The 17,984-nt window shown below is 50.9% G+C and overlaps 1 protein-coding gene across 1 annotated transcript in view; it reads left to right on the forward strand.

Annotated features, from left to right (window-relative positions):
- The first annotated feature begins 4,601 nt into the window (after window positions 1–4,601).
- The window catches only part of NUP210L (nucleoporin 210 like), a 65,828-nt gene continuing 52,445 nt past the window's right edge, over window positions 4,602–17,984 (forward strand). The window contains 3 exon segments of the mRNA XM_075610025.1: window positions 4,602–4,807; window positions 7,916–8,085; window positions 9,730–9,861. Coding sequence (XP_075466140.1) covers window positions 4,614–4,807; window positions 7,916–8,085; window positions 9,730–9,861 — 496 coding nt within the window. The 5' untranslated portion in view covers window positions 4,602–4,613.

Here is a 17,984-nt window from a genome sequence, read left to right on the forward strand (position 1 = left end):
GCCACGGCTCTGTTTTTTTCCGTGGTTTCTGCGATTGGGCTCCAATGAATTGAATGAGATTTCTGTGTGTTCTCACTACTTGCTGCGTCCTAGCGTTTTATTTGTCCTTTATTTTAATGCATTGATATTAATGCAGACAAGTGACTGGTACAGTCAGACATCAACAGTATACCTATGACATGATGTATGTATGTATGTATGTATGTACAAGCGCACTCGCACACTTATACACCCCACACACACACACGTGTGTGTGTGTGTGTGTGTTATCCAGCAGATGCATTAGACCAGGGGTGCGCAAATTTTTTGAGCTGCACCCCCCCCTTATCTCTTTTGCTGTCCTGGCAACCGGCGTCATGCGTCACGGAGCTTCTGGATCCTTGTAAGTGAAGTTGCAGGGGCCTCACGCGATCCCCCGGCATTTAATTTAAATGCCTTGGGGAAGAGCGCGGGGCCTCTGCAACTGCTGCGGCCCCCTCAGAAAAATCACGCGCCCCCAGTTTGTGCACCCCTGCATTAGACCATTGGTGGCCAACTCCAGTGCTCAAGGGCCACCAACCGGTCAGGTTTTGATGAGCCACCTGTGCTGAAGCAGGGATATCAATCAGTGGATCAGTTGTTGACTGGCCAACTCAGCCCTCAAGTGCCACCAACAGATCAGGGTTTACGGATATCCCTGCTTTAGCACAGGTGGCTGTCTTCGATTGAGTCACCTGTGCTGAAGCAGGGATATCCTTAAAACCTGACTGGTTGGTGGCCCTTGAGGACTGGCGTTGGCCACCCCTGCTTTAGACAATACAATAGTAGAAAGCATCACTTCATCCAAGCTAGAACTTTTAGATGGGCGAGAACAGGATCGTGAATGCTAAAAAGGTCTATAGAGCAATAATTGGCAATTGTATACGTACTCGAAGGTTGTGTCAGCCATTTGTCGACACCAGGGTTCCCCAGACCCCATTCTATTAAGGGAAGGAATAGTTCATAAAACGGGTTACTTTTTCCATACATGACCTGCCAAATACTCTTTTCCATTTGGGTGATACTGGGGCTTCCCATGAAGCGGCTACACCACCTGCCGGCTGGAAGAGAACGTAAGACCGGCCATGGATAGGAAAGCCGTGATTAATCAACGAATCCTGCTCATTTTTTTTTTCCCCCCCATGGGTTCAGCAAAAAAAAAAAAAAAACGCTTATGAGCACATTTATTATTTATAACATTTATATGGTGCCCTAATCCACGGTGCTGCGTGCTAGTTAGTAAAACAAAGGGATATATATATATATATATATATATATACATACATACATACAGTTGTGTGAAAAAGAAAGTACACCCTCTTTGAATTCCATGGTTTTACATATCAGGACATAATAACAATCATCTGTTCCTTAGCAGGTCTTAAAATTAGGTAAATACAACCTCAGATGAAGAACAACACATGACATATTACACCGTGTCATGATTTAACAAAAATAAAACCAAAATGGAGAAGCCATGTGTGAAAAACTAAGTACACCTTATGATTCAATAGCTTGTAGAACCACCTTTAGCAGCAATAACGTGAAGTAATCGTTTTCTGTATGACTTTATCAGTCTCTCACATCGTTGTGGAGGTATTTTGGCCCACTCTTTACAACGTTGCTTCAGTTCATTGAGGTTTGTGGGCACTTGTTTATGCACAGCTCTCTTAAGGTGCTGCCACAGCATTTCAATCAGGTTGAGGTCTGAACTTTGACTGGGCCATTGCAACACCTTGATTCTTTTCCTTTTCAGCAATTCTCATTTAGATTTGCTGGTGCGCTTGGGATCATTGTCCTGTTGCATGGCCAAATTTCGGCCAAGCTTTAGCTGTCGGACAGATGGCCTCACATTTGACTCTAGAATACTTTGGTATACAGAGGAGTTCATGGTCGACACAATAACTGCAAGGTTCCCAGGACCTGCGGCTGCAAAACAAGCCCAAATCATCACCCCTCCACCGCCGTGATTGACAGTTGGTATGAGGTGTTTGTGCTGATATGCTGTGTTTGGTTTTCGCCAAACGTGGCGCTGTGCATTATGGCCAAACATCTCCAGTTTGGTTTTGTCTGTCCAAAGGACATTGTTCCAGAAGTCTTGTTGTTTGTTCAAATGCAATTTTGCAAACCTAAGCCGTGCTGCCATGTTCTTTTTAGAGAGAAGAGGTTTCTCCTGGCAACCCTTCCAAACAAACAATACTTGTTCAGTCTTTTTCTAATTGTACTATCATGAACTTTAACATTTATCATGCTAACTGAGGCCTGTAGAGTCTGAGATGTAACTCTTGGTTTTTTTGCAATTTCTCTGAGCATTGCTCGGTTTGACCTTGGGGTGAATTTGCTGGGACGTCCACTACTGGGAAGATTGGCAACTGTCTTGAATGTTTTCCACTTTTGAATAATCTTTCTCACTGTAAAATAATGGACTTTAAATTGTTTAGAAATGGCCTTATAACCCTTCTCAGATTGATGGGCAGCAACAATTGCTTCTCTAAGATCATTGCTGATGTCTTTCCTCCTTGGCATTGTGTTAACATACACCTGAATGCTCCAGACCAGCAAACTGCTAAAACTTTGGCTTTTATAGAGGTTGTCACACTTGCTGAGGATCAATTAATCAAGGGCATTTGATTAGCAGCACCTGTCTGCTACTTAGCATCTTAATTCCTATGGAAGAAGTAAGGGTGTACTTAGTTTCACACATGGCTTCTCCATTTTGGCTTTATTTTTGTTAAATAAATCATGACACGGTGTAATATGTCATGTGTTGTTCATCTGAGGTTGTATTTACCTAATTTTAAGACCTGTTAAGGAACAGATGATTGTTATGTCCTGATGTGTAAAACCATAGAATTCAAAGAGGGTGTACTTTCTTTTTCACATGACTGTGTATAATTTCATGTGATGAGCATAGAGTAATTGTTACTGTGTTTGTGGTGGGAACATTATGGTCGGGTTATGGGTTGGGTGCATTGAGAGCTTGCTTGGTTGGGGTCAGGTCTCTGGATTTAGTCTTGTCGGTGACATGGTGATGGATCTGACTGTGGGGGCGAATTACATGGAGATATTACCATGTCTCAGACAGGTCGGAAACCTTGCTTTTCACCATTATCTATTGCCACTGCCGCCAGGGATTCTGGGTAATGACATGCAAATGAGCAGACAATCACCATTTTTCTTCGTATCCATTTTAACATGGACCCCTATAAGCTTCTGCCTGCCACATTAAGCTAAGGCCTCACTGTACGCGGCTACACATCCGCCTTGCGTCGTGGCGGTGCATGCAAGGCACTTCACCGCGACCTGAAGGCAGCTTTTTTTTAGGTGTGGGGGGCGTGGCCAAATGGGCTGGGGGCGTGGCCATGACAGGGGCTCCCAATGAACAGGAAGCAGCGGTGCAAGGGAATTAAAAAAATAATTTGGGGGCTATGAGAAGTTATCTTTGCACACTATACACTCGTTCAATATGTAAACTTGGAGAGTAAAGCATTTCCCCCAATTAAATAATGTTTCAGGAACCAAACCATTCTGACTTAAGGTTGCATGGCTTTTCAAGTACTCAAACCGAATAAATAACTGGAAAGAGCCGACCACGTACAAGCAAAGACTGAGCTTTCCAAAATCGAGCTTGTTAAGACGCTCATCTCCCATTTACATGTATTTGGGGAGAACGAGTTACATTTCTCAAAGAGGACACATGAACTTGCATGGAGCGAAAGTGTATGTACATTACATCCAGTCTCTGATTGGCTCCCTGGCGCACCACGTGACGCGTCGCCGCATGGGAACACAATCCAGTTGTATCCCCTGCCGGCTGACGCGTCACAGTATCAAGTGCGCCAGGAAGCGAGGTGACACCGGGGCCAGCTACAGTGGTGGTAAGTGACTGGTGAGAGACGCGCACGCAATCGCCGCCGGCTGCAGCTGGGACCTAGCCTAAGGCGGCGGCCAGGCTGGGAGCGAGCGCGCTGGCGCTCATGCACGGTGACGTCACGCTCCCTGCTCGGCTGGGAGATTTGTGGCCGGCTAGGTGAGCGCGTGGGGGGGGGATGATTCAGAGGGCGTGGCCATGATGTCACGGAGCTGGTTCGCCCTCATTGGGTGAACCACTCACTTGACGTGCTTGTGGGCGACAAATTTAAAAGCGCTTGCTCACGCCCGCCCGCTCAGCGCCACCCTGGCCGAGGCCTTACACAGCTTATCTGCACAGCCTGCGTTACAGGAGCACAGCGCCAGTAATCCTATGGGTGGAGCATCATAGGACATTGGCACCCTATGGGTAAGACTGCAGGTCTCCAATGTAGAGATGCAGTACCTGCATATTTCGTGCTCCCTCCCCCGCCCCCCTTACCTTTTCTCCGGCGTTGGCGGCCTCATTCCGTGACTCCGTGTTGCCATGGCGACGCGTCTCCAGAAGCCGCCGGAGAGAAACTAAGCGACATACATCCCTGCCTCAGCACCGGTGGCTCAGTCAATGATGTCATTACAATGGAGCTTCCGTCTGTGAGGTCACAGACTGAGCATGAAGAGGCCGCAAGGCGGCAGAGATTGCTGGGACTGCTCTGGGGGCAGGAGGTGTAAGAGGGAATGCTCTCATGGGCTTTTTGCCATCGAAGTTGCCTTTCCCTTCTCCCACCTGTGATTGCCCCCTCCTTTTCCTCTGCCTCCTGCTTTCGACCCTAGGTACTGGTGCGGCCTCTAAGCTCTCGGCGCCCAAGGTGCTGTTGCCGTATTGCCAGGAGAACAATGTCGAGTTCCTGTTGGGGGCCGAGGAGGGATGTTACGCCTGGTGAGTATGGGGTTTGGGTCCTGATATCCTCAGCATGTACTCCATGCTGTTCCCAATTCGGCTCCATGTCATCGTGAGATGTTCCGCCCGTTTTGGAGAGCTGCTCTCTGTGTATTCTGGTTCTGTGGCTCTATGGACACTTGGAGAAACAGCTGGACTCTTAAAAGGATACAGAGCTGGGGGTTGTCCATACAGTAATACTGGTCAGTAGGTAGTGACCGGTGGGAGCTCAGGATATCTGCCCAGTCCAATGATGCTGAAGCATTGACACCTGAAATCTAATATCCACTTTGCCATTTCACATTCGTTCAATCGGCTGAAAGATCTGGGGGTTCGCCCGGGCTCAGAGGGGGAGGGGTCCGCCTGTGCGCTGAGAGGGGGGAGGGTGTCCGCCCGTGCGCTGAGAGGGGGGGGGTCTGTCTGTGCACTGAGAGGGGGGGTCAGCCTGTAAGGGGAGGAGGGGGTCTGCCCGTGCTCTGAGGGGGGGGCGGGTCAGCCTGTGTGCTGAGAGGGGGAGGGGGTCTGCCCATGCACTGAGGGTGGGGGTCAGCCTGTGTAGTGAGAGGTGGGGTCAGCCCGTGCGCTGAGAGGGGGTCTGCCCATGCCTGAGAGGGGGGATGGGGAGTGCCCGTGTGCTGAGAGAGAGGAGGAGGTGGGGTCCACCTGTGTTCTGAGAGGAGGGGGTTTCGCCTGTGCAGTGAGGGGGGGGGTCAGTCTCTGCGCTGATAGGGAGGGGGGTTCTGCCCATGTTCTGATGGGGGAGGGGGGGGTCCGCCCGTGTTCTGAGAGGGGGGAGTGGTTCAGCCTGTGTTCAACCAGTAAACACCCTAAAGTTAACCCCCTACCCTAATACTTACCTTATTGTAGAATCGACCAGTGGCGGCGGCCTGTCCCCCGGCAGCTTAATGCCGGCGTGGACCAATGTCCCATTCCGATGTGCTGTAGGTCTGATCGGGCATGGAAGGGGTTAAGGATACAGGCCGTGTAAACCGGTTCTAAGAACGCCAGGGAGATGAACATATCGGGAAGTGGAATCCCTTCCCCCAAGAGCTTGCAATCTACACTGCATATGGGGCTGTCTGTTTAGCTATAGGTGCATAAGTACAGGTTACTGACATGCTATTGGGCTGGGTTCTCGGGTAGGGGGTGCGGGGTAGAGGGAGAGCGTTTGGGAACACTAATAAGATACTCCCGTTCCGTGCTTGTTGAGGGACCTCACTCTGGTTTGTCCTGCCGCGGGTCATTAGATGGGTGCAGATAAATGTCCCACCTTTCAATATATATCAAATAGTCAACGGTCCTGTTCTTTTCTCAATTTATTCAGAAACAATAGAACACATCTGTCACAGCGTCATTTCAGCCACTTTCATCCATCAGGCGTATAGAATTTAGTTATAGAGTGGAGGAGAATCCTTAGCATGTTCTTAGCTTGGTGTTAAATGTCTCTGAATTCTATCAATTCAAATATAATCTTTATACATTTTTCCATGCCAGTCTAATCATAGCAATACCTGTTTTTCTCACTGTCAGCCAAATCTTGTTAGTCAATCATTAGAACACTGTTTCTTAATTTAACAATATTTACCCTGATTCAGAAACACCTCTTTGTTCTGTCACTAAGTAACTATAGTTAATCCTATGTTCTTATCTTTTAAGACCCATCTCAATTGTATCGTCTTTTACTACTAACTATCTATTTAACTAACCTTTGATTCCAAACTCTTGACCATTTACTATTCAACTCAGCAGATATTAAACATACTACGTTTCGAAATCACCTAAAACATGTCTACAGTACACCTGCCTGTCTTCAGACAGATTTAACTTCTCTTTGTAGAGGCAGCTAATCATTGCCCAATATAATTTCCAACTTAATACTAAATTACTTATTTTAACTAGTTACATGCTGAATATATATGAATATGGCGAATATAGCATAATTAATATTTAGGCTTGAACTCATCCTATCTTCAGTGAGGGGCGGAACAGAACAAGTATCAGTACGAATGTATTCCTTTCCTGCTGGCGCGATACAGGGCGCCATTACTATCCTGCGCAGGTCTCCGTTGTTGCGTTATTAAGGGATACATTATCAGTCCAGGATTTGTGCCCATGTGGCTGCCACTGCTACGGTGGCCTGCAGGAGGAGAGCGTTCTCCGAGCTGCGTCCTGCTGGATCCGATTCACTTCCATGGGAAGAGCGCACGTGCTTTATATCCGCCATAACATACTACAGGGGTTCTCAACCCCTGTCCTCAAGACCCCCAACAGGTCAGGTTTTCAGGATATCCCTGCTTCAGCATAAATGGCTCCCTGCTTCAGCATAGGTGGTGTAGTCTAAGACTGAGCCACCTGTGCTGAATCTGGGATATCCTTAAAGCCTGACCTGTTGGGAGGGGGGGTGGGTGAGGCCTGGAGTTGAGACCCCATGATTTATTCGATCTCCCATCCTCCAGCCACACGGTGTACAATTTTGTGTGTGAAGATAGCTAGGTAAAAAGGTATGCTTTTTCTCTCCTGTGTGTGTGTCCACAACGCTGCCTTTCCCCATTATCTCTTAGCATCCAATGCTTCTACTGCAGCCAGGGATTCTGGGTAATGACATGCAAATGAGCACACTGTCACCTTTTGCTTCTTATCCGTTTTAACATGGGACCCATATAAGCTTATACCTGCCGCATTACACAGTTTTCTGCACAGCCTGGGTTACAGAAGTGCAGAGACAGTAACCCTACTCACACCAAGTGGGTGTGACCTGTTGGGTCTCTTCAGTGAGAGATTGGTTACTTGCTTTAGCGGTTATTTATAATATATTGCATTATTCCACAGCGCGATACAATGTGGGTTTGAAGATAATACCAAACCGTTTGTATCTAAGATTTGTGCTACTAGCAGATTCGTGACACTTCTGGGGTTACTGTGCCAGGTTTCCCGGCACCAAAACTGCTGCAAAACAATATTTCACCTTAATAAATCTGGTGCTGTGTTTTTGCATCTGTATAGCCTCGTTTGCACATTCAGAAAACGTTACAGTCCCATCAGGTATTTGGTGATATTGGTGCTGTATATATAATACACCTATACATACTGTATATCATCCCAGATCAGTGAATTTACCGGTACCACCACTCCTGCCGTTAGGTTTACATCTTGCTCTGACGTCGTGACAGTGACCCCATTACCTGGGAACAATTCTCTGTGCTCTCAGAGTGTCATCCTGTCTGCTCACTCCTTACAGCCCAAACGACGGAGCAGTGTCGTAACAGCTGAGGATATAGGTAGGTATGTGTGTGTGTGTGTGCGTGTGTGTGTGTGCATGTATGTTTGGGTACAGGTGAGAGGTAGGTGTGTGCATGTTTGGGTGCAGGTGAGAGGTAGGTGTGTGCATGTTAGGGTGCAGATGAGAGGTAGGTGTGTGTGTGTGCATGTTTGTGTACAGATGGGAGGTAGGTGTGTGCATGTTTGGGTGCAGATGGGAGGTAGGTGTGTGCATGTTTGGGTGCAGGTGAGAGGTAGGTGTGTGTGTGCATGTTTGGGTACAGATGGGAGGTAGGTGTGTGCATGTTTGGGTGCAGATGGGAGGTAGGTGTGTGCATGTTTGGGTGCAGGTGAGAGGTAGGTGTGTGCATGTTAGGGTGCAGATGAGAGGTAGGTGTGTGCATGTTTGTGTACAGGTGAGAGGTAGGTGTGTGTGTGCATGTTTGGGTACAGATGGGAGGTAGGTGTGTGCATGTTTGGGTACAGGTGGGAGGTAGGTGTGTGTGTGCATGTTTGGGTACACGTGAGAGGTAGGTGTGTGTATGTTTGGGTGCAGGTGGGAGGTAGGTGTGTGCATGTTTGGGTGCAGGTGGGAGGTAGGTGTGTACATGTTTGGGTACAGGTGGGAGGTAGGTGTGTGCATGTTTGGGTGCAGGTGGGAGGTAGGTGTGTGCATGTTTGGGTGCAGGTGGGAGGTAGGTGTGTGCATGTTTGGGTGCAGGTGGGAGGTAGGTGTGTGCATGTTTGGGTGCAGGTGGGAGGTAGGTGTGTGCATGTTTGGGTGCAGGTGGGAGGTAGGTGTGTACATGTTTGGGTACAGGTGGGAGGTAGGTGTGTGCATGTTTGGGTACAGGTGGGAGGTAGGTGTGTGTGTGTGCATGTTTGGGTACAGGTGGGAGGTAGGTGTGTGCATGTTTGGGTACAGGTGGGAGGTAGGTGTGTGCATGTTTGGGTACAGGTGGGAGGTAGGTGTGTGCATGTTTGGGTGCAGGTGGGAGGTAGGTGTGTATGTGCATGTTTGGGTACAGGTGGGAGGTAGGTGTGTGTGTGTGCATGTTTGGGTACAGGTGAGAGGTAGGTGTGTATGTGCATGTTTGGGTACAGGTGAGAGGTAGGTGTGTGTGCATGTTTGGGTACAGGTGAGAGGTAGGTGTGTGTGCATGTTTGGGTACAGGTGGGAGGTAGGTGTGTGCATGTTTGGGTACAGGTGGGAGGTAGGTGTGTGCATGTTTGGGTGCATGTGGGAGGTAGGTGTGTATGTGCATGTTTGGGTTAGGTGAGAGGTAGGTGTGTGTGCATGTTTGGGTACAGGTGGGAGGTAGGTGTGTGTGTGTGTGCATGTTTGGGTACAGGTGGGAGGTAGGTGTGTGCATGTTTGGGTACAGGTGGGAGGTAGGTGTGTGCATGTTTGGGTACAGGTGGGAGGTAGGTGTGTGCATGTTTGGGTGCAGATGGGAGGTAGGTGTGTGCATGTTTGGGTACAGGTGGGAGGTAGGTGTGTATGTGCATGTTTGGGTACAGGTGGGAGGTAGGTGTGTGTGTGTGTGTGTGTGTGTGCATGTTTGGGTACAGGTGAGAGGTAGGTGTGTATGTGCATGTTTGGGTACAGGTGGGAGGTAGGTGCCTGTGGCATGTTCCTGATCACTCTTTCCCTGTGTTTGCAGTGACAGGCCGCCTCCTGCGCTGTGATGTCATCGTTGATGTCATACATAGTATAGAGATCGTGTCACGTACTCGGGAGCTGTATGTGGGCGATGCTCCCTTGGAGCTTATGGTCAGAGCTCTTGATGAGGAAGGTAGGTGGAGTCAACGTGGGAAGGTATGCAGGTAACGTGGGAAGGTATGCAGGTAACATGGGAAGGTATGAGGGGTAACGTGGGAAGGTATGCAGGTAACGTGGGAAGGTATGCAGGTAACGTGGGAAGGTATGCAGGTAACGTGGGAAGGTATGTAGGTAACGTGGGAAGGTATGCAGGTAACGTGGGAAGGTATGCAGGTAACGTGGGAAGGTATGCAGGTAACGTGGGAAGGTATGAGGGGTAACGTGGGAAGGTATGAGGGGTAACGTGGGAAGTTATGAGGGGTAACGTGGGAAGGTATGAGGAGTAACGTGGGAAGGTATGAGGGGTAACGTGGGAAGTTATGCAGGTAACGTGGGAAGGTATGCAGGTAACGTGGGAAGGTATGCAGGTAACGTGGGAAGGTATGCAGGTAACGTGGGAAGGTATGCAGGTAACGTGGGAAGGTATGAGGGGTAACGTGGGAAGGTATGAGGGGTAACGTGGGAAGGTATGCAGGTAACGTGGGAAGGTATGCAGGTAACATGGGAAGGTATGCAGGTAACGTGGGAAGGTATGAGGGGTAACGTGGGAAGGTATGCAGGTAACGTGGGAAGGTATGAGGGGTAACGTGGGAAGGTATGAGGGGTAATGTGGGAAGGTATGAGGGGTAACGTGGGAAGGTATGCAGGTAACGTGGGAAGGTATGAGGGGTAATGTGGGAAGGTATGCAGGTAACGTGGGAAGGTATGCAGGTAACGTGGGAAGGTATGCAGGTAACGTGGGAAGGTATGCAGGTAACGTGGGAAGGTATGAGGGGTAACGTGGGAAGGTATGAGGGGTAATGTGGGAAGGTATGCAGGTAACGTGGGAAGGTATGCAGGTAACGTGGGAAGGTATGAGGGGTAACGTGGGAAGGTATGAGGGGTAACGTGGGAAGGTATGCAGGTAACGTGGGAAGGTATGAGGGGTAATGTGGGAAGGTATGAGGGGTAATGTGGGAAGGTATGGGGGGGGGAGTAACGTGGGACGGTATGGGGGGGGAGTAATGTGGGACGGTATGGGGGGGAGTAACGTGGGACGGTATGGGGGGAGTAACGTGGGACGGTATGGGGGGAGTAACGTGGGACAGTAAGGGGGGAGTAACGTGGGAAGGTATGGGGAGTAACGTGGGAAGGTATGAGGGGGAGTAACGTGGGAAGGTATGGGGGGAGTAACGTGGGATGGTATGGGGGGAGTAACGTGGGAAAGTATGGGGGGTAACGTGGGATGGTATGGGGGTAACGTGGGAAGGTATGGGGGGGAGTAACGTGGGAAAGTATGGGGGGTAACGTGGGAAGGTATGAGGGGAGTAACGTGGGATGATATGGGGGGGTAACGTGGGAAGGTATGAGGGGAGTAACGTGGTATAGTATGGGGGGTAACGTGGACTGATTAAGCACTTTCTGCCTCTGCGTAATAACACAATTATGAAGGAGAACTTCTCATAGCATCAATGTATCGAGGTACTTTGCCCCGTGTGTATCTGCTTGTATGGGTGGGGGGTGTATATCTGCTTGTATGGGTGGGGGGTGTGTATCTGCTTGTATGGGTGGGGGGTGTGTATCTGCTTGTATGGGTGGGGTGTGTGTATCTGCTTGTATGGGTGGGAGGTGTATATCTGCTTGTATGGGTGGGAGGTGTGTATCTGCTTGTATGGGTGGGGGTGTGTATCTGCTTGTATGGGTGGGAGGTGTGTATCTGCTTGTATGGGTGGGAGGTGTGTATCTGCTTGTATGGGTGGGAGGTGTGTATCTGCTTGTATGGGTGGGAGGTGTGTATATGCCTGTATGGGTGGGAGGTGTGTATCTGTATGGGTGGGAGGTGTGTATCTGCTTGTATGGGTGGGGGGGGGGTGTATCTGCTTGTATGGGTGGGGGGGGTGTATCTGCTTGTATGGGTGGGGGGTGTATCTGCTTGTATGGGTGGGGGGGGTGTATCTGCTTGTATGGGTGGGGAGTGTGTATCTGCTTGTATGGGTGGGGGGGGTGTATCTGCTTGTATGGGTGGGAGGTGTGTATCTGCTTGTATGGGTGGGGGGTGTGTATCTGCTTGTATGGGTGGGGGGGTGTATCTGCTTGTATGGGTGGGGTGTGTGTATCTGCTTGTATGGGTGGGAGTTGTGTATCTGCTTGTATGGGTGGGAGGTGTGTATCTGCTTGTATGGGTGGTGGGGGGGGGTGTATCTGCTTGTATGGGTGGGGTGTGTGTATCTGCTTGTATGGGTGGGAGGTGTGTATCTGCTTGTATGGGTGGGGGGGTGTATCTGCTTGTATGGGTGGGAGGTGTGTATCTGTATGGGTGGGAGTTGCGTGTCTGGTTGTATGGGTGGGGGTGTATCTGCTTGTATGGGTGGGGGGGTGTATCTGCTTGTATGGGTGGGGTTGTGTATCTGCTTGTATGGGTGGGAGGTGTGTATCTGCTTGTATGGGTGGGAGGTGTGTATCTGCTTGTATGAGTGGGAGGTGTGTATCTGCTTGTATGGGTGGGAGGTGTGTATCTGCTTGTATGGGTGGGAGGTGTGTATGTGCTTGTATGGGTCGAGGGGGTGTATCTGCTTGTATGGGTGGGGGGGTGTATCTGCTTGTATGGGTGGGGGGTGTGTATCTGCTTGTATGGGTGGGGGGTGTATCTGCTTGTATGGGTGGGAGGTGTGTATCTGCTTGTATGGGTGGGAGGTGTGTATCTGCTTGTATGGGTGGGAGGTGTGTATCTGCTTGTATGGGTGGGGGGTGTGTATCTGCTTGTATGGGTGGGAGGTGTGTATCTGTATGGGTGGGAGGTGTGTATCTGCTTGTATGGGTGGGAGGTGTGTATCTGCTTGTATGGGGGGGGGGTGTATCTGCTTGTATGGGTGGGGGGTGTGTATCTGCTTGTATGGGTGGGGGGTGTATCTGCTTGTATGGGTGGGAGGTGTGTATCTGCTTGTATGGGTGGGAGGTGTGTATCTGCTTGTATGGGTGGGAGGTGTGTATCTGCTTGTATGGGTGGGGGGTGTGTATCTGCTTGTATGGGTGGGAGGTGTGTATCTGTATGGGTGGGAGGTGTGTATCTGCTTGTATGGGTGGGGTGTGTGTATCTGCTTGTATGGGTGGGGGGGTGTATCTTCTTGTATGGGTGGGGTGTGTGTATCTGCTTGTATGGGTGGGAGGTGTGTATCTGCTTGTATGGGTGGGGGGTGTGTATCTGCTTGTATGGGTGGGGGGGGGGGGTGTATCTGCTTGTATGGGTGGGAGGTGTGTATCTGCTTGTATGGGTGGGAGGTGTGTATCTGCTTGTATGGGTGGGAGGTGTGTATCTGCTTGTATGGGTGGGGGGGTGTATCTGCTTGTATGGGTGGGAGTTGTGTATCTGCTTGTATGGGTGGGAGGTGTGTATCTGCTTGTATGGGTGGGAGGTGTGTATCTGCTTGTATGGGTGGGGGGGGGGTGTATCTGCTTGTATGGGTGGGGGGGGTGTATCTGCTTGTATGGGTGGGAGGTGTGTATCTGCTTGTATGGGTGGGAGGTGTGTATCTGCTTGTATGGGTGGGAGGTGTGTATCTGCTTGTATGGGTGGGGGGGGGGGGTGTATCTGCTTGTATGGGTGGGGGTGTGTGTATCTGCTTGTATGGGTGGGGGGTGTGTATCTGCTTGTATGGGTGGGATGGGTGTATCTGCTTGTATGGGTGGAAGGTGTGTATCTGCTTGTATGGGTGGGAGGTGTGTATCTGCTTGTATGGGTGGGAGGTGTGTATCTGCTTGTATGGTTTGGGGGTGTGTATCTTCTTGTATGGGTGGGAGGTGTGTTTCTGTATGGGTGGGAGGTGTGTATCTGCTTGTATGGGTGGGGGTGTGTATCTGCTTGTATGGGTGGGGGGGTGTATCTGCTTGTATGGGTGGGGGTGTGTGTATTTGCTTGTATCGGTGGGAGGTGTGTATCTGCTTGTATGGGTGGGAGGTGTGTATGTGCTTGTATGGGTGGGGGGTGTGTATCTGCTTGTATGGGTGGGGGGTGTGTATCTGCTTGTATGGGTGGGGGGTGTGTATCTGCTTGTATGGGTGAGGGGTGTTTATCTGCTTGTATGGGTGGGGGTGTGTATCTGCTTGTATGGGTGGAGGTGTGTATCTGCTTGTATGGGTGGGAGGTGTGTATCTGCTTGTATGGGTGGGAGGTGTGTATCTGCTTGTATGGGTGGGAGGTGTGTATCTGCTTGTATGGGTGGTGGGTGTGTATCTGCTTGTATGGGTGGGAGGTGTGTATCTGCTTGTATGGGTGGGGGTGTGTATCTGCTTGTATGGGTGGGAGGTGTGTATCTGCTTGTATGGGTGGGAGGTGTGTATCTGCTTGTATGGGTGGGAGGTGTGTATCTGCTTGTATGGGTGTGGGGTGTGTATCTGCTAGTATGGGTGGGAGGTGTGTATCTGCTTGTATGGGTGGGGGTGTGTATCTGCTTGTATGGGTGGGAGGTGTGTATCTGCTTGCATGGGTGGGAGGTGTGTATCTGCTTGTATGGGTGGGAGGTGTGTATCTGCTTCTATGGGTGGGAGGTGTGTATCTGCTTGTATGGGTGGGAGGTGTGTATCTGTATGGGTGGGAGGTGTGTATCTGCTTGTATGGGTGGGGGGTGTGTATCTGCTTGTATGGGTGGGGGGTGTGTATCTGCTTGTATGGGTGGGAGGTGTGTATCTGCTTGTATGGATGGGGGGGTGTATCTGCTTGTATGGGTGGGAGGTGTGTATCTGCTTGTATGGATGGGGGGGGTGTATCTGCTTGTATGGGTGGGAGGTGTGTATCTGCTTGTATGGGTGGGAGGTGTGTATCTGCTTGTATGGGTGGGAGGTGTATCTGCTTGTATGGGTGGGGGGGGTGTATCTGCTTGTATGGGTGGGAGGTGTGTATCTGTATGGGTGGGAGGTGTGTATCTGCTTGTATGGGTGGGGTGTGTGTATCTGCTTGTATGGGTGGGGGGGTGTATCTTCTTGTATGGGTGGGGTGTGTGTATCTGCTTGTATGGGTGGGAGGTGTGTATCTGCTTGTATGGGTGGGGGGTGTGTATCTGCTTGTATGGGTGGGGGGGGGTGTATCTGCTTGTATGGGTGGGAGGTGTGTATCTGCTTGTATGGGTGGGAGGTGTGTATCTGCTTGTATGGGTGGGAGGTGTGTATCTGCTTGTATGGGTGGGGGGGTGTATCTGCTTGTATGGGTGGGAGTTGTGAATCTGCTTGTATGGGTGGGAGGTGTGTATCTGCTTGTATGGGTGGGGGGGTGTATCTGCTTGTATGGGTGGGGGGGGGGGGTGTATCTGCTTGTATGGGTGGGAGGTGTGTATCTGCTTGTATGGGTGGGAGGTGTGTATCTGCTTGTATGGGTGGGAGGTGTGTATCTGCTTGTATGGGTGTGGGGGGGGGGTGTATCTGCTTGTATGGGTGGGGGGGGGTGTATCTGCTTGTATGGGTGGGGGGTGTGTATCTGCTTGTATGGGTGGGGTGGGTGTATCTGCTTGTATGGGTGGAAGGTGTGTATCTGCTTGTATGGGTGGGAGGTGTGTATCTGCTTGTATGGGTGGGAGGTGTGTATCTGCTTGTATGGTTTGGGGGTGTGTATCTTCTTGTATGGGTGGGAGGTGTGTTTCTGTATGGGTGGGAGGTGTATATCTGCTTGTATGGGTGGGGGTGTGTATCTGCTTGTATGGGTGGGGGGGTGTATCTGCTTGTATGGGTGGGGTGTGTGTATCTGCTTGTATGGGTGGGAGGTGTGTATCTGCTTGTATGGGTGGGAGGTGTGTATCTGCTTGTATGGGTGTGGGGTGTGTATCTGCTAGTATGGGTGGGAGGTGTGTATCTGCTTGTATGGGTGGGGGTGTGTATCTGCTTGTATGGGTGGGGGGTGTGTATCTGCTTGTATGGGTGGGAGGTGTGTATCTGCTTGTATGGGTGGGAGGTGTGTATCTGCTTCTATGGGTGGGAGGTGTGTATCTGCTTGTATGGGTGGGGGGGGGTGTATCTGCTTGTATGGGTGGGAGGTGTGTATCTGCTTGTATGGGTGGGAGGTGTGTATCTGCTTGTATGGGTGGGAGGTGTGTATCTGCTTGTATGTGTGGGGGGTGTGTATCTTCTTGTATGGGTGGGAGGTGTGTATCTGTATGGGTGGGAGGTGTGTATCTGCTTGTATGGGTGGGGGGGGGGGTGTATCTGCTTGTATGGGTGGGGGGTGTGTATCTGCTTGTATGGGTGGGAGGTGTGTATCTGCTTGAATGGATGGGGGGTGTGTATCTGCTTGTATGGGTGGGAGGTGTGTATCTGCTTGTATGGATGGGGGGGGTGTATCTTCTTGTATGGGTGGGGGGGTGTATCTGCTTGTATGGGTGGGGGGGGTGTATCTGCTTGTATGGGTGGGGGGGGTGTATCTGCTTGTATGGGTGGGGGGGGGGTGTATCTGCTTGTTTGGGTGGGGGGGTGTGTATCTGCTTGTATGGGTGCGAGGTGTGTATCTGCTTGAATGGGTGGGAGGTATGTATCTGCTTGTATGGGTGGGTGGTGTGTATCTGCTTGTATGGGTGGGGGTGTATCTGCTTGTATGGGTGGGAGGTGTGTATCTGTATGGGTGGGAGGTGTGTATCTGCTTGTATGGGTGGGAGGTGTGTATCTGCTTGTATGGGTGGGGGGGGGGGGTGTATCTGCTTGTATGGGTGGGGTGTGTGTATCTGCTTGTATGGGTGGGAGGTGTGTATCTGCTTGTATGGGTGAGAGGTGTGTATCTGCTTGTATGGGTGGGGGGGGTGTATCTGCTTGTATGGGTGGGGGGGTGTATCTGCTTGTATGGGTGGGGGGTGTGTATCTGCTTGTATGGGTGTGGGGGGGTGGGTGTATCTGCTTGTATGGGTGGGAGGTGTGTATCTGCTTGTATGGGTGGGAAGTGTGTATCTGTTTGTATGGGTGGGAGGTGTGTATCTGCTTGTATGGGTGGGGGGGTGTATCTGCTTGTATGGGTGGGAGGTGTGTATCTGCTTGTATGGGTGGGGTGTGTATCTGCTTGTATGGGTGGGGGGTGTATCTGCTTGTATGGGTGGGGGGTGTGTATCTGCTTGTATGGATGGGGGGGGGGGTGTATCTGCTTGTATGGGTGGGAGGTGTGTATCTGCTTGTGTGGGTGGGAGGTGTGTATCTGCTTGTATGGGTGGGGGGGTGTATCTGCTTGTATGGTTGGGAGGTGTGTATCTGCTTGTATGGATGGGGGGGGTTGTATCTGCTTGTATGGGTGGGGGGTTGTATCTGCTTGTATGGGTGGGGGGTTGTATCTGCTTGTATGGGTGGGAGGTGTGTATCTGCTTGTATGGATGGGGGGTGTGTATCTGCTTGTATGGGTGGGGGGTGTGTATCTGCTTGTATGGGTGGGAGGTGTGTATCTGCTTGTATGGATGGGGGGGTGTATCTGCTTGTATGGGTGGGAGGTGTGTATCTGCTTGTATGGGTGGGAGGTGTGTATCTGCTTGTATGGGTGGGAGGTGTGTATCTGCTTGTATGGGTGGGAGGTGTGTATCTGCTTGTATGGATGGGGGGTGTGTATCTGCTTGTATGGATGGGGGGGGGGTGTATCTGCTTGTATGGGTGGGGGGTGTGTATCTGCTTGTATGGGTGGGGGGTGTGTATCTGCTTGTATGGGTGGGAGGTGTGTATCTGCTTGAATGGATGGGGGGTGTGTATCTGCTTGTATGGATGGGGGGGTGTATCTGCTTGTATGGGTGGGAGGTGTGTATCTGCTTGTATGGGTGGGGGGGGGGTGTATCTGCTTGTATGGGTGGGAGGTGTGTATCTGCTTGTATGGGTGTGGGGGGGTGTATCTGCTTGTATGGGTGGGGGGGGGGGTGTATCTGCTTGTATGGGTGGGGGGGGTGTATCTGCTTGTATGGGTGGGGTGTGTGTATCTGCTTGTATGGGTGGGGGGGTGTATCTGCTTGTATGGGTGGGAGGTGTGTATCTGTTTGTATGGGTGGGGGGGGTGTATCTGCTTGTATGGGTGTGGGGGGGTGTATCTGCTTGTATGGGTGGGAGGTGTGTATCTGCTTGTATGGGTGGGGGGTGTGTATCTGCTTGTATGGGTGGGAGGTGTGTATCTGCTTG

Source organism: Ascaphus truei, chromosome 7 (assembly GCF_040206685.1).
Source record: "Ascaphus truei isolate aAscTru1 chromosome 7, aAscTru1.hap1, whole genome shotgun sequence".
NCBI lineage: Eukaryota > Metazoa > Chordata > Amphibia > Anura > Ascaphidae > Ascaphus > Ascaphus truei.